We start from the raw sequence: 25,913 nt of genomic DNA, 5'->3' as shown, positions 1-25,913 counted from the left end.
TCCTTATGTTTAAGTCTTTATTACTAAAAGTGAACCAAACGACAAGAAATTGGATATAAACTCTGCTTCAGCAGGTGAGGAAAGCCATCCCGCTCCTCCTGTATGCACTCTGGAAAAAAAGAGAGGTGGGTCACACTAGGGTCAGAGTTCACACAACCTGGTTAAAAAATTTGTTTTAATTGGTGTGTTTCCAACAAACAAATTTATTTTTTGTAATTCCAATTTGTGCAATTTTAAGGTCAATAGAAACTGTTCAGACCTATGATCTGATCTTGTTACATGAGAAATAAGATCAGTTTCATGTAAACAGCCAATCAACCAAAATTAAGGAAATCTGGAAGAATTCATCGGTGAACCCCTGCCACAAATGTAAAGTAGAATTCAGTTTAGGTACATGGAGGTTTAAATGTCCACTGACCACCAAAATGAACTGTGTACATAGATTTTCATGACTGAATCCAAAGAATCTATCAAACAAGAATCCAGTCCAACTTTTTAAAATCTTAAGTTACACATCACTAGCTGTGCTTCTATTATAAATGTGCATACGCCTTAGCCAATATTCTGCTAAAGTCAAAACCTCCCCACAATTTCCAATTGTGGTTTCATTATCAAATCACTCGATGACTCTCACACCATCATCGTCCAACTGCTTCCCGTCTTCTTCCTGGTTTGGGCCAGTTGTGACGTGGTTGTTTATCACATGACTCGTGTGATGCAAAAAAGGTGTTTCTGTTGCAGTTTTGCAAAATATAATAAATACAAAATACAATAATTTCGATACAGCTGAAAAACTGCCTCGTTCTAGCACTAAAATTAAAATGAACTATGTGAGCTTTTTCAAAATTGCCATGTTTCCATTAAGCAAATTTATTTTCGAAATTTGAATTTGTACAATGAAAACGCATGTAGTGTTTTTTTGCTGTGTACCCACTGTGTGTCTGTAGTTGTATCGTCTGATGGCCTCTCTGATGTGACACGGCTGGATGGCTCCACTAGGGGGCTCCACTGTGGCCGGAGAGCTCTGAAACACACAGCACTCTATTGAAGCAGACTAGAAAATAAAAAGATGGCCGACATGAAGAGCACAGAACACAAGCCTCCAGCCTGACACCTTTTTTCGTTTCCTCTGTCTGGCTCGGCTGTCCAAGCTGCCGTTTCCCTGTAGGAGGGGCTTCGAGGAGTGGGAGGAGCCTGGAGTGGATGGGGGCGTAGCTTCAGGTGAATCTGGATCTTTCTTCACCTGCAGCCACACGTTTTATCGAGTGAAATAAACAAGAAAGAGACTTTCTGAGTGAACCGAGTGGATGCGGCGTTATGGTGTGTGTACCTCGGTGTGTGTGTTGTAGTGGATGTAGCTGGCTGAGATCACATGGCTGACAGGATTGGTCTTCACTGTCATCTCCTGCTTCACTAGCAGAGACAAATCTACAATCTGGGGAGGAAAACGGGAACATGTTGCAACCAAATTCCTGCTGTAGTTTTCATCCAGCTCATCTAGACGTTAGCTTCTAGGCATTTACCTGTGCCACCGTCTCATAGGCCAGGTATGAGAGGATCTCTGTGGCAATGCTGTTGGGTTTCAGCTCCAGGCTGCTGCAGTCCAGCCAGTCCCGAAACTTTGACGCTTTCTTGGCTGTTGTAGCATTAAGATGATAAAAAATGGACTGTTGAACCACATAATGCAATGGTGTTCAACAGTAACATGTTCTGCATGAAAGAAATCCATTGTTAGATAGCACTGCTAATCTTCCTCTTTTGCCTTTGCTGCTCCTCTTTTAATCTGAGCCTTTATTATTTATTTAAGCTTTGAAATTCTAAGCAGCTGAAAACCGGGTGGGGAAACAATACATTATTGTCATGGTTACGCATCCTAACTGAAATGAAAATTATTTTACTTCTATAAATTCAATATTTAAGAGAGACAGAAACAATGGAGCAGAAAAATATTTCCACCATGCCTCTCAAACATAAAAATGTGAAAAAATGTTTTTCTTCACATAAATTTACTCAATATCGAGGGTGGAGTCAAAGATGTTGGATTAAGATTTAATGTATGAATGCAAAACTTGTGCCACTGCAATAAGATATTAGCTTTTTTTAAGGCTCTTTACCAGGGTGCCAATAAATGTGGAGGCTACTTTATAAATATCCAGATTTTTTTTTTTTCATTCTTAATGAATGAGATGTTTTCACAATTTATTTTTTGTTTTGTGTGTTTTGTTTTTAAATTGCTATGTTTAGTTTTTATTATCAGAAAGTAAATATATATTTTTTGGGGCCTGGCCATAGCAATGCATACAGCAGTGACTGACTTGCTTTGCAAGTCAGTCACTGCCTCCATGCGTTGCATGGCAGGCACCTATTGTTCTACACTAGGTGCCTGCCAGTGTAGAACAATACACTGGCAGTCTCTTTATTCATTATTTTTCTTCTGTCACCGTTAATGCGGCCCTAACCGCTGCGTGCACCCCCACAAAAGTGGTATCAAAACGTTCAGCTTGATCCCAAGAAGGGAGCTATTATTTTTAGTGGGATTATGAGTTGAAATGACGACATAAATTGATAAAAAATTAGCAAAAATCAAGGCTGAGTGTCTCACAGAATCAGTAATCTTTCTCTCTGAAACACACACACAGGACTGTGGATTTCTGACTCCAAAATTCTTTTTAACTCCCCCTCACAGGCACAAATATCGCCCCATTGGTCTAAAAGTCGGTCATGACATAGATACACATGCCTGCTCCCATAAAATGTTTTCAAAAATTTGCTAGGGCTTATAGTTTTTTGTCAGGGTCCTTGAGACCAACGCTGGGTGTCTCCCAAATATAGAAACTCAGCCCAGGTGCAGATAATTAATTACCATAGCAATACATATTTCCCGTGACTATTCATATTTTGTTTAGATAAAATTATTTCTCTGAATTTTTGAGTGTGAATTAAAATCTTTAGTATGAAGGCTGAAAGATTTTGAGAAATAAACAATTATCTTTATTTATTTTTATTTTGTACTGTGAGTGAGAACCACATGTGCGAAGCTTATAGTCGTCAGTCTGGACTGAAGCTTATTGAACATTTGGTTCTGCCAGTTTACTGTTGTAGTGAACCAGATCAGCCATAGAAATATGGTGACGGATCTGGCAAAAGCTTCAGTCATTAGACATTGTAGATCCATGTAAAGTTTGGTATTTTATGTTTATGCTCCCTATTCATTTCAGGTGTAAAGAGCAGAGCAGTCCATTTGTGCAAACTATAGCTAGATTGTTTGGTATAAGCCGACGGGCACACTTTGGCAGGCCCCGTAAAATTTCTGCAGGAATTTTCTAGTTTAAATAGCTAAAATTGCCACTTGAGTTCCAGGTAAACCATACTTGGATGATTATTTTTAACTCTGATACAAAATGTATATATCTTTCATACAGTTGTGACTTGGAGCCTGACTGGGCTCAGCCCGAAGAGGAGACGTGGGTCCCCCTTCCAATGGGCTCACCACCTGTCGGAGGGCCCAAAGGGGTCGGGTGCGTTGTGTTACGGGCGGCAGCCGAGGGAGGGGACCCTGGCGGTCTGATCCTCGGCTGCAGAAGCTGCTCTTGGGACGTGGAACGTCATCTCTCTGGTGGGGAAGGAACCAGAGCTAGTGTGCGAGGCTGAGAGGTTCCGGCTAGAAATAGTTGGCCTCACCTCGACACATGGCTCTGGTTCTGGAACCAGTCTCCTTGAGAGGGGCTGGACGTACTTCCACTCTGGAGTTGCCCACGGTGAGAGGCGCCGGGCTGGAGTGGGCATACTTGTTTTGCCCCCCATCTGGGCGCCTGTACGTTGGGGTTTACCCCGGTGAACGAAAGGGTAGCCTCCCTCCGCCTACGGGTGGGGGGACGGGTTCTGGCTGTTGTTTGTGATTATGGGCCGAACAGCAGTTCAGATTACCCACCCTTCTTGGAGTCCTTAGAGGGGGTACTGGAGAGTGCCCCTCCTGGGGACTCCCTTGTTCTACTGGGGGACTTCACCGCTCACGTGGGCTCGTCACGGATTGTCCATCACAAACACCATGTTCAAGCATAAGGGTGTCCATATGTGCACTTGGCATCAGGACACCCTAGGCTGCAGTTCGATGATCGATTTTGTCATTGTTTCATCGGATCTGCGACCGTATGTGTTGGACACTCGGGTGAAGTGAGGTGCGGAGCTGTCCACTGACCACTACCTGGTGGTGAGTTGGCTCCGGTGGTGGGGGAAGAAGCCGGTCAGACCTGGCAGGCCCAAACGTGTAGTGAGGGTCTGCTGGAAACGTCTGGTGGAGTCCCCTGTGAGACGGACCTTTAACTCCTATCTCCGGCAGAACTTCGAACACGTTCTGGGGGAGGTTGGGGACATTTAGTCTGAGTGGACCATGTTCCGTGCCTCCATTGCCGAGGCGGCTTATCGGAGCTGCGGCCGCAAGGTTGTTGGTGCCCGTCGCGGCGGCAACCCTCAAACCCGTTGGTGGACGCCTTCGGTGAGGGGTGCTGTCAAGCTGAAGAAGGAGTCCTATCGGACCTTTTTGGCCTGTGGGACTCCAGAAGCAGCTGATGTCCGAAAGAACAAGATCACGGATACAAGTGGCCGAAATGGGTTTCCTCCGCAGGGTGTCTGGGCTCTCCCTTAGAGATAGGGTGAAAAGCTCGGTCATCCAGGAGGGACTCAGAGTAGAGCCACTGCTCCTCCACGTCGAGAGAAGCCAGTTGAGGCTCAGGCATCTGGTCAGGATGCCTCCTGGACGCCTCCCTGGTGAGGTGTTCCGGGCATGTCCCACCGGGAGGAGGCCTCGGGGAAGACCCAGGACACGCCGGAGGATCTATGTCTCTCGGCTGGCCTGGGAACGCCTTGGGATTCCCCCGGAGGAGCTGGAAGAAGTGGCTGGAGAGGGAAGTCTGGGCCTCCATTCTGAAGCTGCTGCCCCCGCGACCCGACCCCGGATAAGCGGAAGAAAATGGATGGATGGATGGATGGATGGATGGATGGATGGGTGGGTGGGTGGATGGGTGGATGGATGGATGGATGGATGGATGGATGGATGGATGGATGGATGGATGGATGGATGGATGGATGGATGGATGGATGGATGGATGGATGGATGGATGGATGGATGGATGGATGGATGGATGGGACTTAATTACTGCTCTGAGTTTCTTCTTGTGGATCAACATTGTTAGACTATTTTTCAGACTTCTGTTCTCCCAACCCAGAAATGGATATAGACCAGAGGATACTTAGCAACCCCGAACAGGAGCACTTAGTTTACATACTTTAGATCAACATTAGATTATTTTTCTTCTTTTGCTCTTTCCTTTGGTTTGTTATTGTTTGTATTTCCTTTTAATTCATGTAAAGCACTTTGAATTGCCTTGTTGCTGAAAATGTGCTATATAAATTACCTTACCTTACAGCCACTGTTTTTTATGAGTCGGTATACTCCAGTGAACGATTAATTACTTGATGATTATTCCCATAATCAACTCCTAAAGATTAATTGTTTCAGCCCGGACTCTAACCCTTCATCAAAGTGTGAAAGTATCAGAAAAGCAGTTTGGACTGACCGAAGCTCAGCTGTCGGCTCTCGCAGAACTCTGTGTACTGAGCTGGATCCATGTTTCGAGTGTGTCGCTCCAAACGCTGAATACACACACAGCAAACAACAGTGTCATCATCTTCATCGTCCTTTATGTTACCGAAACACTGATTATTTCATGGTGACCTCTGACCTCCATCCTCTCCTGTTTGACTGGGTCAACTTCCTGTTTCTCAGCCAATGAAAGGAATTCTCCAGTTTGGTCCATCCATACCAGGAAGTCCTGGGCCAGTCGCTGCCGGCGCTGATTCCCCCCGGCAGCCAGACCCCCTGAGCAGCAAACAGACTTAGTGAATCAAAGATAAATATCAAAGATAGTAATGTGATCAAGGATGTATGGTTTTGTTTACCTGGCTCCTGCTGCACATCTTCTTCCTCTAGATTTTTTAATAGTTTGGATTTGTAATCCCTAAACTGAAGATATTTTAACACTCGTGCCAGCTTCCTCTGGTCAACACACATTCAGACAAAAACAGTCAAAAAAAAAAGATCTTTACTCTACAAGGTTACTTTTAAAGGGGAGGTATTTTTCAGACACAAAGTTACATTTTATTGAACAGTCAAATAACTATGTCACCTTCAGTTGTCATAAAAATGATCAAAGTATTACAAAAAAAAGTTACATTCTAATTTAACCCCTTGAAAGTGGGCCTCCGTGTCTTTAAAAGCTGCTTTTTCTGAAACTCCACCTTCAGGAAGTCATCACAACATGGCTTCTCTATTAACCCTTTAACAACAGTTTTATCAATGTTTCACTGAGAAGTAGCTCAGCTCCTTCAGGTGTTTGTTATTTGCTGCTGGTTAGTTTGAAGGAGCAGAACCTTGGAAACTGTCGCTCTGAGGAGGAGATGTGCCTCGAATGCGGGGCCAAGTCCACCCATGCATTTTGCACAGCTGAATGGTTGCCACGGAGATTAAATTCAATTGTCAAACATACATGGAAGAATCAAGGCAACACTCTAGGCATGTTACTGGTGAGGGAATAACATTAGAACATGATGTAAAGACGGGCCCTTTAAAACACATGGTTTCGTGAGGTGAGCATTTCCTCTACCTTGTCTCTCCTCATCAGGAACAGGATGTCCTCAGCTGAAATTACCCTTGAACCTCGAAGGGCGGCGCCCTCACAGGCCTGATGCAGCTGTTTCACAAATTAAAACCATCAATTAAAACACATTTTTGTAATTAAAAAGCGTTGTGGTGTCTTTGGTGTTACCATGTTGATGAGCTGTGTGTGTACGATGTCCTCTACGAGGGCTGCAGTTTCATACAGAGGCCTGCGGGCGTCTCCCAGAGCAAACCTGAAACGCAACAAAGTATCAGTTCTCTGAAGCAGAAGCATATTTTTATTTTTATTACTCGTATAGACAGAATTTTGTCTATTGTTAAAACAATCATAAATCAACTTTCCTGTCACTGGAGACTATTCAAAGAAATTATTAAAGTTTAAAAGCCACTTCCTTTTTTCTTGTTTTTTTATCAAATTTTAAAAACACATTGGGTTTTTTTTTATTATCAATAATAACTCATTAACTTAAACATGAAAGATTGTATTGAAATGATCAAAACAGTGAGATTTTTGTAGAACAGGGATCTGTAAATCTTAACAGGTCCTAAAACATAAACAGAGTCGTTCAGGACTGAGTTTTTATAAGACCGTCTCTAATTTTTGGGACACCCAAGTCTGTTGTTGAGAAACGGTTCAAGTTACCACAAATTTAATATGAATGCAGAAACCTGGTTAATTAATGAGAAATCTTTTTCTTTCTCGTATCTAACATTTTATTTGTCTGTAAAAATGTCACCCTAAAAAATAAAGAAGTGTCCCTCAGCTTCAGCTGCTTGAGCTCAGATACCAGATTTGCTGGGAGCCACACAAAACTAGAGCAGCACAATACTGGAAAATCTTACGATGGCAATGAGGAAGATGAGGAATATCCTCCCTTCCTCATCTGTGCTTCCAGTTCCTCTGTGGCATCGTTAGTGTCTGGTGTGACAATCTGATGTCTTTGCCCAGCTGGCTAAGCATTACATTAGAATGTCAGATGAAAGTTTGGAATATTGGGAATATATTAGCCAACAATTATTGCACTTCAAGCAGTCCTTTGCAAATAAAAATATTTTGCACGCTGAAATTGTGATGCAACACATTTGTGATACATTGAGCAGCCCTGCACTAAACCATCGATAGGACTGCAAACGGTCATAACCTCTAACTGGTTTTCCTCCAGCTCCGTCCATCTTCCCAACAACTCTGACCAGCATCTCTGTACCAGGCTCTACACTAAACAGCAGAAAATAATAAAAGCCATGTTTGCTTTTAATCCTAATGCCATGCTATCTTGTTGTACTATTAACATGGTGACATGTGAAGAGGTTTCAGGGATGTGACTCTTTCTGCAAGGCCAACATTTCATCGTCATCCACAACCTGAACACAACTCAACACAAACATAAAGGATGAAGGTTGAAAAATGGGCTAAATAGCCTCCTACTCTCCTGTTCTATCAGCACAAATATTGATAAATTATTATTTTTTCCAGAAACAAAAGACTATGCTCTTCCAAATGATTTCTGATTATGTTCCTCTACCAGGCCATATTCGTTCCCAGCCTGTATAGTTTTGTGCCGTTTCCTTTCAGTCGTGGCAGTTCTGACTGAATTATGTTCAGGACACCATTTGCATGGACAAACAAATTAAAAAAGTGCAACAATGGATTCTCCTCAAAGTCTCAGCTTGGACAAAAACAGAGCTTTGCAAATATTCCCACACACACTCCAGGTCGAAAGGCCACACACACAGTTTGACCACAATTTGGTCAAACCTCAATTTGCATCCAGATAGGCCACTTCCATTCTGACAGACCAACCTGAAGCCACATCCTCAACCTCTTTCCTTCTCCCCACCGACCCCCCCCCCATCACTTACACACCTGACAGTCACCCCCCCTCCCACTGCTGTGTCCCCTCTCTGATTGGCTGGCTGTGGGCGTCAGTCACCCAGGTGAGAGCAGTTCTGGTTTGGGGTTGCGGACGGCTCTGGCCTCAGGTTCCATCGCCGGCTCCAGGCAGAGGGAGCGTTTCAGGTTTTGGGGTTTGTTTGGGTTTATTTGGGTTTGGGCCTCTCTGACCACCAGAACCACTCTGCTGCAAACACCAGGTGAGCGTCTGTACATGCACTCAATATAATTTATTAAGAAGACAGCGCAGGCAAAGCAAACATTTATAATATTTATATTGTTTACGCAAAAAAAAAAAGTTTTATTTACACAAGCAGATAAAAAGTGTAAATTAAGAAAATGTGTCATTAGAATATTAAATTTAACAAACTAAGTCTAATTTTTTTCAGCTACTTCAATGACTAAATCTAAAATATACCATACAATATATTTCAATTTTCCAGAACCTGCTAAACAAACGGTATTTTCTTCTTCACTGTTTGTGCTTGTTAGTTCAATTGAAGAACATATGTAGAAAGATATGATTTAGAAAAAGTAAAAAATTGTGTTTGCTACATAGAATTGGATATGTTTATTGAGAAGTGTATGTATTATTTGAACTATTGACATACATAACCAACACATTTGTTTGACAGGGTTTCTACAGATTTCACTGAATCAAGTTTAAGACATTTTAACATTATGAATGAAATTTAAGACCATGCCATGCCATTTCTGTCATGGCATTTCTGTACCATGACAGAAATGCATAAAAGAAAATTGCATATTTTGCAATGTTCTCTACAGCTTTAACTAGCACAGGGCCCAGTGACAACAATGAACGCCATCCAGCCAACTGCCCATAAATTTGCTCTTATCCATAAAACGTAACAACCTATTTAGCTATCAAAGGTTTAATAGCAGCTAGTTAGTGGTAGCCTCAACTGAGTCGCATTGAAGATGTGCCTGACAGAAAAGTCCTGTGAGAAAGAAAAACTTCATAGAATATACAGGATTAAACAGTGCTGCTACATCAAAATTTAAGATTTGTGATTGATGTATTTAAGGGCAATTTTTCCTCTCTTTTTAAATTAATTTAAGATATTTTAAGGCCTTAATTTTAGGTACATAAACTTAAGACTTTTCAGGATGAGCGGGCAGCCTGGTTTAAACTAAAAATGAAGAAAAAGTTTCAAAGACAAACATATTCACTTTATCTTGAAAACTTAAAAACAAAATAAATAAAAGCTTTTGACCTAAACTTGAAGCTATTTTGTTCAACTACATTTTGGAAATTATCATTGTTGGAATAATTGTTATGCTTTCAATCCACTGTGATCAGTTGTACAAGTCAAATCAATGAAGCTTGATTTATGCTCGAAGCGTATACAGCGCTGCACAGTCAAGTTACGTCATTTCAACAACTATGCCCCCTCCGTGCGGTCCAAATTTTCCGCAATGCGCATCTGTGAACTGTCAGTGTAGCTGACAGTTCTGGAAAACAAGGCGGACGAGCAAGAACTCCTCCTGGCGGAGATTCACAAAGACAGACATCTTAATGATTCAGCCGATAAAGACAATAATTCTACCACCCTCAAACGTGTCGCCTTGTTGCTACTAACAACTTTTTTTCTTGGGAACACCAGACGACCATCAACATTATCACATAACCATGTATCAAAGTGAAGAACTGAGGACTGTATTTAGCTCTGTGACAACATTAACCAAAATATTACCCAGTTTGATTATTACTGTGGCTTTTTTTCTTTAATTCAACAGATTTTCATGGCTTCCAACAGTCTGTTCAGCAGCAGTAGTCCCATGCTGTTCTGGGGTGAGACGTTTTATTTTACTCCCTGCGTGCGGGTGTGCGTGCGTGTGTGCGTGCGTGCGTGCGTCATACATCATGCTCTGCAGCTCTGGAATGAAGCTGGTTCTGGAAGCTGGGCGCTCTTTAGAACTGGAGGTGACTGAGCCGGCCATGACGTCACTCCTACCCACCAACACCTGGGGACACAGAAACACACAGGTTAACCAACCAGAACCAGAATTGACTCGCACAGAAATTCAAAGATTCAAATGCTAGTAGAAGAATAGAAATAGAATAAACAACTTTTATTGTCTCACAGGGAGTTTGAGCCGCAGGCTACATAGGTACGCAAAAGACCAAAAAGTGTTAACAAATGTTAAAACAATAATATACTGTGCAAGCTTTGAGTGTAGTGACCAGCTTAGCATAAAAAACTATATATAACCTACTTTTGTTTTCCCAAACAAAGTTAGTGTTTCACAAATCATAAACTGTGTTTTCTTTCCCCTCCATAACTTCACCAACTTCCTCGTGCCAACCATGAAACCTGTTTTCTCTTGAGTTGTTGGTTCAGTGTTCGTATTTTTGGGTCACTTCCTTTCTGAAAGAACTCTGGCTGAGACAAAAGCCTAAAACAACAAGATAGCAGAAAAGCTGTGAGGTGAATAAACACACAAGCAGACAGACGGAGGAGGGACAGGTGCTGTGACCGCACTAACTTCCCCCCGGCAGGACAATCTGAATAATAATGCAGCGCAGTTCCCTCCTATTCAAACACTGCGGCGAGCGACACACAACACAGAAAACAAAGCAGAAAGGAGCAGTAAGAGGGGAACTGAAGACATGGAGAGAAAAGAAGTCAATAAAAGTCTCACCGCAGATTAGCAGAAACATTCAGCTGGAGCTGCAAAGTGTTGATTTTTCCTGATTCGAAGTATATTTTGACGCGGAATGATGACGCTGTGGCCCGCTGTGGTGATGGGAAATGTAGTTTTTCTCTTCATTATCCATGTAGCCTAGCGGTTCTCAACGTGGGCGGTACCGGGGGCGTTCAGAGGACGGCAGGGGGCGCTGGCGGACATTTTTACAAAAGGGGGGCGCTGGGATGCCTTTGGGGGGCGTTTGGTCGAAGGTAAACTTTACACCTTAAATGCACAACAATGCCAGTTTAGACTTTGAGCAACTTGGTAAAATTGTATTGTGTAACATTAAATCATGCTTGGCTGCAACTGTATCGATGGCAGCTCTTCTTCTTCTATTCAGTGTTTGTTAGCTTCTGTTAGCTTCTTGGTGCAGCTCCGTTCTCCTGCTACTGGTAGCTAAAATCACGATACCCTCACTGTGTATCCCTCTGAAAAATGAACCCATTTAAATAAAGAAATAAAGAAATCCCTCCATGGGTGATACCACGATAGAGAGCGTTCATTTTATAGCGTTAACACGGTGCTGTAAGAGGTCCGGTATGAAACGGGGGTGATAGAACAACACAGCACTTTTAAATTTCAATAATCAGAATGCAGAAATTGTTTCCGTTGTTTTAAAAGGTTTATGTCAGTCTGCCTTTTCCCCATCGATACTCTTCCCGACCGCCCTGCACTTTAGGGGCTTAAAAAAAAAAAGACGTGCACATTGTGCAAAACTCTGAAACAGGAGAAGCGGGACATAAAACGGAGCGATGAACTAGATGTGAATTATGGCATAAAAACAGAGAATCTGACGCTGAACAGTGAAAAAATCAACACATGATGTGAAACATGACGATTAGGCGGCGCAGCAGGTGATGAGTGAAGATTACTGATGGTCAATAAATGATAAAATAAATCTAGCAACAGAAAAAAACCTAAAGTGGACATAGCAATAAACCAAGAGAGGATAATACTAATCAAAGGAAACTAAATGGAAATGAATGAAGAACAAAAGGCAAGAATAAACTAAGAAACTAAAGTAAATACAGAGGAATAAACTGGTATGGCAAGACCTTTCGAGCAATAATTAATACAGAGGACTGTATGGCAAGAATAAACAGACACTATTTCCAGATAAAAGATAAAACAATATTGTTGAAATGCCATGGGTTTGTTGAGACCACATCTAGTACTGAGAATAAATATATCTTACAGACCATAACAGTAAAGAACTTATCACTTTTATGTTTTTAATTAGATTTTATATATTTATTTCTTCAATGGTGCAGTTGGTAGAGGTTCTGGGTTCGATTCCCGGGCCCGGTCTTTCTGCATGGAGTTTGCATGTTCTCCCTGTACATGCGTGGGTTTTCTCCGGGTACTCCGGTTTCCTCCCACAGTCCACAAACATGACTGGTTAAGTGGCCTCTCCAAATTGCCCCTAGGTGTGAGTGTGTGTGTGCATGGTTGTCTCTGTGTTGCCCTGCGACAGACTGGCGACCTGTCCAGGGTGACCCCGCCTCTCGTCCAGTATGCTAGCTGGAGATAGGCACCAGCAATGCTCCTGACCCTGTCCCCTTGAGGGACAAGGGTGTAAGAAAATGGATGGATAGATGGATATTTCTTCAATATTATTTTTTATGTCAGTGTTAATGTCATGAGGCTGATGACTCTATGACACTTTGAATTTGACTCATTAGGATTTGATTAAGAACCAGATTTGTTCGTTGTAATTTCTGTCCAGTAAAACTATTAATCTATAAATCAATAGACAGGTCTATATAAAGATATAATCCATGTTTCTGTCTCATATTTGTATGGCATTAAAAGGACCTGGAACTTTTATTTTTCCACTGAAAGCTCTGGTTTGAACAATAAATGCCATGTGGGTGAAGTTTTATGGATGATACTCTGATGTCCCATTCTCCTGAAGGCAGCACAGAGCTGCACCACCAGAAACTGACAAACACTGAAGAGAAGAAGAGTTATGATTAATGTAGTTACAGTTCTATCCATGTTTTAATGTTGCAGAGCTCAGTCGTTTGCAAATAGATCAAAGTTTAAACTGGCATGTTGAACATCTTTTATCTGGTCATTTTGTGGAAGATTTAACAACTAGAAAATGACACAAAATAAGAATATTTTTTCCACTCTGATTGGCTGTTAGGCCTACCGATTTTAAGTTGAATGTTCATTGCATTTTTCTTAGACGCCTGTGAAAATAATTTCTATTCTTATGGCTTTTTTGTTCTCTGGGAAATTATTTGTGATGATAAATTCAGAAACAAGCATAAAAATCAAAACATCTACAATAGTGATAGTTATATTAATAATAAAATAATAGTCAGTGCAAAGTAGCCTACAGATTCTTTGGTGGGGGGCGGAGAGGGACCTGGATAAAGGCTGGGGGGGCGCTGGCCCAAAAAAGGTTGAGAAACACTGATGTAGCCAATATATTACAGGTTACAGAAAAGCCACAATCAAGTTGCTATATCCCACATTACACACTAACTTTGTGGTCACTTTGGTGGTACTTAGCAAGTTATGGTTATTCACCTACTGCAGTATTGTTCCTGGAGGTAAAAAGAAAAAGGAAATAGAATAGAATAGAATTCAACTTTATTGCCATTGCACCGTCACAAGTACAAAGCAACGAAATGTAGTTTGCATCTATCCAGAAGTGCTATACAGGATATAAATATGTATTTACATGTGTACAAAGGTGGTTATAAAAATGAAATGTTCAGTATAAATATAATATAATATAAATAAATAAAATATGGGAGCTATATGCACATATGCAGATTATTCAGATTATACAGAATATACAGAAATGTTAGGAATAAATTGTATACGTATTAGTAGATTTACAATACAAGATAGATAATGGCAGATAAAATTTCTAGATTATATAGAATAGAATATAACTACTTTATTCATCCCGGACAGGAAATTACTGTATATACAGATTATATACAGATTATGTATGAGTGTGAGGACAATCCGTATGTTATTGTTGTATGGGGGGATGGGGGGGTACAGTCCTTATAGTTGTGTCAGGAGGCATTCAGGAGCGTGACAGCTGTGGGAAAGAAGCTGTTCCGATGCCTGGTGGTTCTGGTCCGTAGGCTTCTGTAACGCCTCCCAGAGGGCAGGAGGGAGAAGAGTGTGTGTGCAGGGGGAGTGAAGTCCTTGGTGATTTTCCCAGCCCTTTTCAGACACCTCTTCCTGTAGATGTCCTTGATGGCAGGGAGCTGTGCCCCGGCGATGTGCTGGGCAGTTTTCACCACCCTCTGCAGCGCCTTCCGGTCGGAGGCAGAGCAGTTCCCATACCAAATGCAGTTGGTGAGGATGCTCTCGATGGTGCAGTGGTAGAAGTTCGTGATGATCTCTGAGGACAGGTGGTTCTTTCTCAGGGTCCTCATGAAGAAGAGGCGCTGATGCACCTTCTTGATGAGTTTGGAGCAGCTGATCGTCCAGGTCAGATCCTCGGAGATGTGGACCCCCAGGAACTTAAAGCTATCCACACGCTCCACCTCTGTCCCTTTGATGTGGAAGGGTGGGTGTAGGTCAGCGTTCCTCCTGAAGTCCACAATGAGCTCCTTGGTCTTCTCTGTGTTCAGCTGCAGGTTGTTTTTGTCGCACCATTCAGCCAGACGGTCCACCTCCTCCCTGTAGGCGGCCTCATCGTTGTCTCCGATGAGGTCGATCACCGTGGTGTCATCTGCAAACTTGATGATGGCGTTTGAGCCATGGACAGGTTTGCAGTCGTAGGTGAGGATGGACTAGAGGAAGGGACTCATCACACAGCCTTGTGGCACTCCGGTGTTTATGATGATGGTGGATGAGAAGTGGTTATCTAGCCAGACATGTTGGGGTCGACTGGTCAGGAAGTCGAGCAGCCAGTTGCACATGAGTGAACTGATGCCTAGGTCTGTGAGTTTGGTAATGAGTTGTGATGGAATGACAGTGTTAAATGCTGAACTAAAGCCAGGGTGTTACATAGGAAGCACAAACAAAATGAAAAGCAAATATATAAATAAAAAGTTAACTCAGAAAGATGTTAAAGTGAGAGCACATATCCATTGTCTTAATGGTTTTTCTATTTATTTGAATACTGGAGAGATGTAGTATATTGTTTGAATTCCTCTTTAAAGGCTGAAAAACAAGGTTTCTGATTTGAGAATTTAGATTTATGTGTATGATATTTTGCGACTAATGAAATTAGGTTGATAATATAAAAATGTTTTGTTTTATTAGTGGTATAAGAGAAGAATCCAAACAACATATTTATATAAGTGAGGGAAAAGTCATCAATAATTGTTTGGGAAGTAAACATACAAATATCTTGCCAGAAAATACATGAGAAATAGCATGACCAGAATAAGTGACGGAGATCTTCTTCATAGAGTTGGCAGAATGAACAATTTGTGTCAATGTCTTTTTTGTAGGAAGAAAAAACTTGCAGGGATAAAAACGATGGATTATCTTAAAAGACACTTCTTTGATCTTATTAATAATTAAATATTTAGATGGAAGACACCAGATTTTTTTCCAGTTCAGGTTGGGGGCAAAGTTATTCCAATAAGAGATAAAACATTAGGAACAGAGACGATGTCCTTCTGGAATAAGGCTCGTACATCACTGTTGTTCTTTCACTTTCTTGTGGAAAAACAGATTTGACCAACATTAGTGACAGCAGGGTCTAGACCTGCTGGAATCAGAACAGAAGTTACAGAAGATATAAGAAGCATTATAACATCAGACGGGATGGCATCAAAAACAAGTGCATATTCCTTTGGTGGTACGGGGAGATCAAACTTTTCTAGAAGTTCAGAATAAGACACTAAGACACCATCAGGACTAAAAAGCTGCTGAACTAAGATTATTCTATGTTCAAACCAATTTTCCAAGAATAAAGATTTAAGTTTGTACAGAATCTCTCCATTGTTCCAAATATAATATCGATGGGGTGAAAAACTGTGCTTGTAAATTAGAGACCAGGAAAATTATCAAATGAACTATTTGATAGGTTAGCTGGTTGGTTGACTTAATTGTTGATTTGTTAAATAAAAGCAGTATGGATGGCTAAATTGGTTAAATGAATGTGTCGGTTGGTGGGTTGATTGAGTTGTTGGTCAATCAACCCCTGGTGTGTGGCAGCCTTGCTTCTGTCAGTCACCATGAGTGTGTGCATGAATGACTGCAGCGTTTAGCACATTTGGGTCCTCTGGACATGATAAGATGCTATACAAGTAGCATCTTGTATAAATAGCATCTTAGTAGCATCTTGTATAAATGATACTAAATGATCATTTAGTATCATTTATACTAAATGATTGAAACCAGCGGCATGAAATTCCCAAATTTTAATGAAACAAAGAATGCTTTAAAACATTTGTCATATTTCTAATTTATTACATGAAAGCAGAAAAAGTCAAGTCAAACTTGTCTCTGTATCCTCTTCAGATACTGTGGGAAAATGCCGGCAGGTTCCATCACCTAAACCTCACCAACCAGAAGAGCAGGAGGTGAGAGCGCCGTTGCAGCAGCATGGCTCATCATGCCAGAGAGGCTTGGTGCAAACTGACAGCCCAAACTTCCTCTGCAGCATCCTGCCACAGCACTGGAGATGCAACAAGACCCTGCCAAGAGCTTTCACTGTGAGCAACCAACCTACTAACTTTTCCCTAAGTCTCTGCTTTAGTTCAGTTTGAAAGGTCATTAAAGATTTCAGAGGTATGTCTGAAGCTTTTGGGAATCTGTGTTTTTACATCTTGCAGGTAGTTGCTCTGGGTAATGACGTGCCAGATGGCGTGGTTGTGACAGTGATGGCTGGCAATGATGACAACTGCAGCGCCGAGCTACGCAATGCCACAACGACAATGAAGCAAGGTTATGCCCACTTCAACGATCTGCGGTTCATTGGTCGCAGTGGCAGAGGTACACCACTCACCTCATGATATTCATAAGATGAAACTGTTGTCCTGGACTGGTGGATCACTGAGGTCCAGGCTAGGTTCCAACCTCTATATCTTGTTTATTACAGACATGCATAGTGTCAACATCTGACAAAATTATTCTGGTTGATTAATTTCAAGCCAGTAAATGCCTAATTCGCAGTTTACATTTTCTTTTTTTTATTTTACTTTTTTGCAATATTTCAAAAGTTTGCTTAATATTCTCATGACAGTTTAGATGGAAACATAGCTCCAGTCAGATAAAGTGTCAAAACAGAATCCTGCTATTAAGTTTCACCTTAAGTTGTCTGTGAGCTTCTTGTATTCATTGATATGTTTTGCCCTTTTAGGTAAAACGTTCACGCTGTCGATCAACGTTCTGACCTCTCCTCCTCAAATAGCCACTGTACACAGAGCCATTAAGATCACTGTGGATGGACCTCGTCTCCCGAGACGTTAGTAAACCCTAGGAAGAAATATCCAAAGGTTTAATCTTGTACTATCAGAGTTTTTGATGAGTTTTGTTTTATGTTTTATCAGGTCAGAGACAGAAGGAGATGAAATCAGGAATATTCCGGCCTCCCAGCAGTATCGGCAGTACTGCCCCATTAGGTATCGGATGTTTAAATAATTATCTTGATCTCAGTCAAAATATGCAAAATTATAGTCAAAAGTTTTACATTTAAATGGTCTGTAATTAAACATCAAGTGACTTAGATGGTTAAGTAAGATCGGGATATCTGGAGCAAAAAGGAAGTTAATTGTTTTTCCTAATGAGATTCTAAAGGGGCCAAAATTGAGTTTTCTTTTCTTGTCTTGGAAAATGTATCAAATATGCAAGAGTTGTGGGCAGTCGAGGCGTCCTAGCAAAATGACATGATCAAACAGATTATTGAAAAGAAAGATCAAATTGTACATCTTATTGTAATGGTATTGTTGAACAAAAGGGAAAATATCCATTGCTCCAAGTGAAATATAACAATGTAAAACAATGAGATAGATCAGGGCACCATAAAATATATAACATTAACAACTGTTCTTTTTATGTTAATTACTTGTCAACTACTCTTACAAAATGTCAAATGTTCTTTGTTCACCTACTCTGGTAGACAATTGATTTATGAAGCACTTTTAAACCAAATGCCAATGACCAAAGGCTTGAATGTATGATGGAAGACAATAAAATAAAATAGTACAAAATAAAATAAAACCAAGAAAAAGAAGTAGTATAATGGATCATTTTTCTTAGCTTCAAAGTTGTCCAAATCCATCCAAGGGTAGTTAAGAATACCACTAGGTCCAAAGATAAATTCTTAAGTCTATTTTCATTATGATATTAATGAGTATCATAATACCACACCCTTTATTTCAATCTCTGACACTTTCACACAGTGCTTCAGGTGAAAATGGACCAGTGTTCATGCAGATCAGAATATTATTTGCATAGCAGCTGATCAAAACATTTCATCAGGAATATCTAAATGAAAGTGTGATGAAAAAAGTTGGAAAGCAGATCCTGAATCATGTTTTTAGTCATAATTGTTGAAAACTTTCTGAATAAACTAATTTATTTGGCTTGACTTTTTTTTTGTATTCAGACCGCAGATCATTTTCCTCCTCCTTGTGGAGCAACGAATCATCATTTCTTGGTCAGGTGACATCTCTGACGTCCTCCTTCACTTCAGCTCCCAGACTGCACCACCTGCCCACTGTCCCCTTCTCCGCCCACGCCCCTCCATACAGCTCCTACCTGTCCTCTGCTCCATCTGTTCCCCCTCCGCTAAGCCACAGCAGCAGTTTCTACTACGGGTCGAACCAACCGATCCAAAGCACAGGGGAGGACCGCAGCGTTGCTACAGCTATGGCCAATTACATGGAAGGGGCGTGTCTTACTATGAGAGGGGAGGAGCCTGTCTGGAGGCCTTACTGATGACAACAGACGCATTTAAACAGTGTTTTATTTCATTTTTACACATGTATTGTCTTGTTTGTTTGTTGTACTATTATTGTACTATTATTTTATATTAACATTTTAATTAAATTATTATCCCCTCAAATTTTATTTAAAAAAATAAATAAATAAACCCAAAGTTATTTTACTAATAAATCAGAATAGTAACTGTAAACAGGATTACTAATTTAGTCGAAAGTTACAATCACATAAATATGAAATCCCAAATCATCATGTGAGAATCAGAACCTCTTAAACATTTTGAGCTTACAGTGAAAAAGCTCAGGCCAGACCAAATGCACCACAGAGGAGCACAACAACAGGCCAAAGCTCATTTTTGGAATATGCCCTGAAGTGTCCTCATGTCCCAGTCATGGAGATCTCCTGGATCAGATGAGAAAAATGTTCATGCCTTAGTGATCAGATGTGTTTTTAGCTACATTAAAATGAACTATATTTATAGAGCTTGTCAATCACTTGAAGGGGAAATGTCATTAGCTTTTTTTATAAAGCTAAGAGATTTCATTTCTAAGCCTTTTCTTTTTGCTCATTGTTTGAGACAGACAGGATGCTGCTTTTGATTAGTCATGTGCTAAAACATTTAAACATCTCTAACCTGGGCAAAGGAAGTGTCAACATTTCATTAAGTAGCCTATTTATAAATTAATCATTATTAAAAGGAAATAATAATCAGTATTTTTGATGTATTGATGAATTTCTAAGTTAAAATGTAATCAATGTTACTTGTGTTAACGCTTCATTTTATTTCCAGTTTTTCACTCTGATGAGCACATTCTGAATTTCACTTCCATCAAAACAAGATTTTCAGTGACGATGATGCATTCAGTGATGCATTATAATAAAATAGAATGGCAGGGTAAAAACTGTAAAAACATTGTAGAGAATAAAAATAAAAACTTCTGGCTCGTTATATTCTCTTATCCTGCTGGACTCAATGATTCTATGCGTGGAAACAAAAGCCACACAGAGATGACAGTCAACGCTCCACATCACACATTTTCAGAGTTTATTCTAACATTTAAAAGTATAAAATCACATCAACAACACAGACACTTCATACACACGAAAACAGACATTCATTCAGCTGAGACAAATAGAAAAGAAGAAAGAAAGGAAAGAAGGCAAAGACGTCTTTGGAGAATTGCAAAAGCAAATCTAGTTTGTTCCTCACGTCCAACAAATTTTTATAGTAAAAGCGTATTCTTGTCTTTATTCAAATAAGGCGTATCTTTGCTCATCCAACCAGCAGCTGTCTCTGACCCTCTTAAAAGTTAGAAACTCCCTACAATTTGTTTTCAAGATCAAACACCATTTGTCACCATTATCTAAACAAAGTGGAAGCAGAGCTTCTCCTCCACTGGCCTGAACTCAGGATGTTTTATGGTTTTTCACAGATCAGTGTGAAGCTGGAACTTCTTCTGATTGTTTCCCACACAGACAAAGGGCAGATCAGAAGATCTAGCAGGCCATCTGCTGTAACTACAGGTAACATAAAGATTAGTCCAATAACTATAATTAGGCTATTTCAATCAAGACATGTTGCTAACAACTAGGAGAGATTACAAATGAGATTATGTGTTTTACAGATATTCTATTTTGCATTCAGTTTTAAACCAGCTGTTTAAATCTTATCAAGATGGTCAAAAGGTTAAACTCACACAAACAGCCATGACCCCCTGTGGATGCCTGCTCAGTCCACAGGGAGGTTAAGAACTGTGTTTTAAATTATAGAAAACTAAAAACTAAACTATTTTAAATTCAACTTATTGTGTTATATTTAATATAAACACAAATGAAATGCAGATTGGACCTTGGAGGCAATTTGGAACCAAATGTTCTTATTTTAAAACGCTGTAATTTTACATAATATTGTACATGTGGTTAAGTTCTAAAACTAGCATGTTTAACTTTATTTTTCTAACAACATCATCAAAAGAAAAATGAACGAAAGGAGGAGGGATTCAGGAACAGAAAGAGGAGCAGCTGTCCTGTTACCCCTCCCCAACACATGCTGTCTCCTCCTGACTGACTGTTAAAGCACACAACCAGCTGAAAGTTGATAAAAATCTGAATTGAATCATTTTAACTTCAACTGTTGCTGCAACAAAAATTTGTTGCATTAGAAAACTAGTAACTGTGAGTGCAAGTAACTGCCTGTTTGTATTGAACTATTAGTAATAGGTTATTCCTAGTGATGTCTCCCTCCATAACTTAGTCAGGGGGACGAGCTGTTAGTCTTTTGATGGAAACACTTAGTATTTTTAACCTCTGAGTTCAAATTGTGTTGTTGTTTCTTAAAGTGATGGATTTCAAATGTTAAATATTGCATATTTAATGACTTATTTACTGTTCACCTTTTAGTCCTTCCAGCACCTTAAATGGTTTTGATGAACAAGTTGTTGTTTTTCCCCCGCTCTCTAGTTAAATTTTAACTGTTGGTGGGATTTTTGTTGTTGTTTATTATTGTGACTTGCTGTAAAATTAATTGCCCACTGGGGACATAAAATCTGAATCGGAACTGATGTAGTACCATGACGTGAACAGCAGGGGGACCACACCACACTTAAAATGACTAAGTTGGGTTGAAATGTTGCCACGTCTCTGGCTATTTATATATCTGGCAATTCCAATGAATAAAAACTTCATTTTAACATTATTTAGAGTTAAATTAGCATCTTTTCAACTGAGATTAAAGTGACAACATTGATTTACTGTTGATTTAACCTTTTTAGGTAATATCTCAATTCCAGATGTGTGACACAAAACCCCCAAAGCAACTGTTGCTGCTACAAAAAACTGCAACAAAAAGCAGAACATTATATTTTTTAGCATGTAATGTCCATCAGGCAATTAAAGCCAAAAACTGACATAACAAGGCACAAAGAGAACACCAGCAGCACATCTCCAGCTGCCACACCACATAAACAGAAACAATAACACCATTGACTACGAGGAGGGCATTGATGATTGGATTAGTGAAGATTCTGAAGGGATATGTTAACCCTCATAAGTCTTTTTGTCATCTAAAATATTCTTTTGTAGTTTTTCTTTATCAGGGTTCATCCAGTTTTCCAGCAACTTCTAACTAAGATTTCATGACTTTTTATCTCATTGGGGAACAGCACAAGAAGACATTTCCAATGCTCCAATAGCAGATCAAACTGCTTGGTGGTGCATCAAACACAACCAAGCATTGACTGTTCAGACCACTGTTTTAAATGTGTTCCTCATCCTCGAAGCATCCCAGTATCAGAGAGTTGACTGTCAGCTGTGCGTCCGAAGAGGCACAGAGCCTCTGATAAACCCACCTTCACACCTCCATCCAGTTTACTACAACACCAATGGAGTGCTTCCTAAAATTAGTCCCCAGAGTTCAGGACAAATGGTTGCACTTTCTGCCTATGTATGTGTGCGTGGATGCGTATGTGTTCTCTTTTGAGGAAAGGAATGCTATCACTCTTACTGCAACAGATAACAGGAGACAGGAGGACAGTGAAATCTTTCACCTAGACATCACCACCCACTCAGAGCAGCTGATGAAGAGGTGATGACAAGAACTGAAAGTCTGCTTGTATCCTCCTGTTCATCACTGAGTAAAGTTCAGCCTGGCGATAATGAAAAATAGACCTTTGCCATTAACACATTATTAAGCATCAATAAAATTCACATTCAGCTTTTTCTTTAAATCATCAGTCCAAAAAAAATCACACACTAATATTTCTTGGACTGCTTTAAGTTTTGATAATGACATGGCATCATTTGGAAAAGCTCCTGCCAAACCACAATGTATCTGCATTATTGGTGTGCATGATGTCAAGCTGCAACTTGACATCATGCACACCAGATCCCAGCCCTGCTGGAGGGCAAAAAACTGCTCACCAATGATGACTACCATTGGTTTTAGCTGTTGTCAACTTAAATCTAAATCTTAAATATGCACCTGATATAAGGTGCTTTGCTACTAATTGTCAGCACTACAACTAGATCGCAAGGTCAAAAGAAAGTTTTAATTAAAAAAATAGCGAGGGAGAGGGCAGTAGGCCACTTATGCTAGCTTGACTTTGACAACCTTAACATGTAGATGTGCTGCAGAATTCTGTGTTTCAATTCAGCAAAAAAATAAGGCGACCCACGCACCAACTCTGACTGATCATCAGTAGAGTTTAAATTATCTATCAAGCACTGCTGTGTTCAAACGATCACTTATGAATCATAAAATTAATATCAAGCCTGAAAACTTGGTACTGTAACAGAGTAAATGTTCTGTTCTTTGTGTGGGAAATGTTTGCATGTTTTTTAGTGTTGAATCCAGATACACTAATGGAACTGCTGTAAGTCAGTTGATATGGCAATAAATATCTATGTATTATAGCTGACACTGAGGGAAAAAGAAGAAAAATATAAATGGTTTTGAGTTATTCTTTAATGGTTTTTCTGTGTTATTTTTCCCTTTGCTGTGGTACTTTGTACTAAATTAATAATCCCTTCATCTCCAGGTTTCATTTTGTTAACAGAATTGTTCTACCACAGCAGCTTGGCTATGGATGGCAAGCAAAAAAATAATCTTTTTGCCATACAACATAGAGGGCATGTGCAAATTTTACACATATAACATGCAACATGTCTGCAGAGATGATGGCAGATTTGTTCATCTTTGGACTTTGGACTTCTTTTTGGGTTAGAGTCTAGGCTTTGTGGTGGCCAACCCATGTAAGGAAACTCTTTTTGATGAACCCTGGCATTGTCACCTTGCCATCAGGGAATAATACACTGCACAAACAAAATAACTGAACCGTCTTAATTGAATCGCTTCAATTGGTAACAAGTAATTCAATTAAGTTTATCCAAATTAATTTAAGTTGGTTTAACTTGACAAATTGAAGTAATTCTTACTCAAATCATTTAGTTTACTTTAAACAAAGAAGTAAACCAATAAAGGATCTTTTATTACAAGTTTTTTTTGCTCAGGCTGGCTTTACTTGACAGTAGTGGTATGTAATAAACGAGGGAGAAGACATGTAGCAAAGATAATCAGGCCAGGAATCAAACCTGAGACAGCAGTGTTGAGGGCTAAGGTCTCCTTACGTTTGTTGTGCTCCACCCCTGCACCACCACAGCCTGGTGGCTACAGGATCTGTTCCTGGTGAAGCTTTCGTCATTATTTCAGATGTAGGACATTGAACTTAATTGTTTCAAGTAAAGTAAAATGTTCCTTTAGATTAAAAATGTGTAGCTTTTAAGTTAATTCAACACAAAAAATAACACAAAAAACCAAAAGAATTAAGTGAGATTAATATAAATAAGTCCATAACATGAACTACAGCCCAAATACACATTTTAGAATGTACACCCATTCATGGAATAACTTGGTCATTCTGCATATTCACATGCTCAGCTAACCTCATTCTTTCTGCTTATCATTTTGATGTTAATGAAACAGATGTTTTTTTCATCCATCCTGGTTTGTGAAAAGAATGAACTGCTGTTTAGTGTCTGCTTTGACAAACAGGTCATATGAAGCCAAAGCCAATATGTAAAAGTTAAGAGACTCATATCTTTGAGAAATCAGTAACGTTTTATTGCATTTGTGTGACTTTTCAGTAAGTCTTTGATTAAAATCCAGCAACAAAGTGGAACTTAATAACTGCCAAATAGCCTGAGGTTGTGCTAACTCAGCAGTCAACTCGCCTTGATATCATCTGTCATGACATGTAAAAGAAACTTTAGCACAGTGCAGCCTCCTCAAAATCAAGACTAAGTTTAGATTGAACTATATTTGGTGTAAAATCAAATGTTTGTGGGATAACGTTGTTCCTCAAAAATGTCCAAAGTGTCACATGGTGCGACCGCAACTTCAGAAGTGCAAGATAAAACCCACCAGTAATGGCCTATGGGAAGTTACGGCGTATTTGAATCCATCACAAGTTCTGTTGTAAAAAAACAAAACAAAAAAAAAGTCGTAACCACTACAAAATTTCTCTGCATGCATCATTAGAGCCTTAAGCAAAATTGTGGGAGAAAATTCTCTCCTTCTATCATCCGAAGTCATGAACTAATATCACATGTTGCATCTGTACACATTACTTCTTGGATAAAACTACTCCTTACCTCATTGATCCTTAGATATCATGTCTCAGCTCCAGACTCACAGAAAATGCCTAAAAATAAAGTTTTTTTTTGTAACGTTGGAAACACTCTGTCTGAGTTGATCTACAAATGTGGAGATGAAAGCAAGGAGAACTAAAACTCTTTTATTGGAGCTATGTCCTGTGAAAGTATTACCGCCCTCCACCAAAAGTGTTTAAATCATCAAATAATTGTTACAATTAGACAGAGAAAACCTGAGTACATTTGACGTGTTTAATCACAGTTAATTCATGGCTTCAAATGAGGAAAAATTATATTTTCACTTAGAGCCAGGTTGATTTGAACAGCACAAAAACTTTATGGCCAAATTCAGGGTTTCCCCAAGTGTATTATATGCCTGTCGGCCCGCCATGCTTTACTAGCCCCCCTTCCCCCGCCAGGCTAAGCATTGCTTGTTTTAAGGAACATAAAAAATAAAAAAATCAAGCCGGATTGCAAGCTTCTCTGTTGCTCTGAGCATTTCACTGGCGAAGCAGATTTATTCTTAAAATATAGGTTCATAGAAGAGCTGAAGCCTTTGCGCGGTACCTCGCACTTTGTCACTGCTTTATTTTTTTTGTTTACCTCAGCGGG

General features: G+C 39.9%; 2 protein-coding genes across 2 annotated transcripts; one reads left to right on the top strand and one right to left on the bottom strand.

Annotated features, from left to right (window-relative positions):
• Positions 1 to 11,181, bottom strand: supt3h (SPT3 homolog, SAGA and STAGA complex component). The gene is made up of 12 exons (XM_081616239.1): positions 10,674 to 11,181; positions 10,450 to 10,553; positions 6,825 to 6,909; positions 6,663 to 6,749; positions 5,959 to 6,055; positions 5,742 to 5,878; positions 5,577 to 5,652; positions 1,524 to 1,636; positions 1,331 to 1,435; positions 1,115 to 1,243; positions 935 to 1,024; positions 1 to 109 (listed from the first exon to the last, which is right to left on the bottom strand). The coding sequence occupies exons 1-12, from the start codon at positions 10,782 to 10,784 to the stop codon at positions 68 to 70; spliced, it is 1,176 nt and encodes a 391-aa protein (XP_081472365.1). The 5' UTR covers positions 10,785 to 11,181; the 3' UTR covers positions 1 to 67.
• Positions 11,182 to 11,310: 129 nt separating this feature from the next.
• runx2a (RUNX family transcription factor 2a) lies at positions 11,311 to 20,281 on the top strand. Its single transcript, XM_017308887.2, has 7 exons — positions 11,311 to 11,331; positions 11,377 to 11,488; positions 16,731 to 16,924; positions 17,045 to 17,204; positions 17,572 to 17,676; positions 17,762 to 17,833; positions 18,820 to 20,281. Exons 1-7 carry the CDS (start codon positions 11,311 to 11,313, stop codon positions 19,149 to 19,151), a joined length of 996 nt encoding a protein of 331 aa, XP_017164376.2. The 3' UTR covers positions 19,152 to 20,281.
• The last annotated feature ends 5,632 nt before the right edge of the window (positions 20,282 to 25,913 follow it).

This window comes from Poecilia reticulata, chromosome 15, assembly GCF_904066995.2.
Source record: "Poecilia reticulata chromosome 15, P_reticulata-male-v2, whole genome shotgun sequence".
NCBI lineage: Eukaryota > Metazoa > Chordata > Actinopteri > Cyprinodontiformes > Poeciliidae > Poecilia > Poecilia reticulata.
This window is presented reverse-complemented; position numbering and strand designations above follow the sequence as displayed.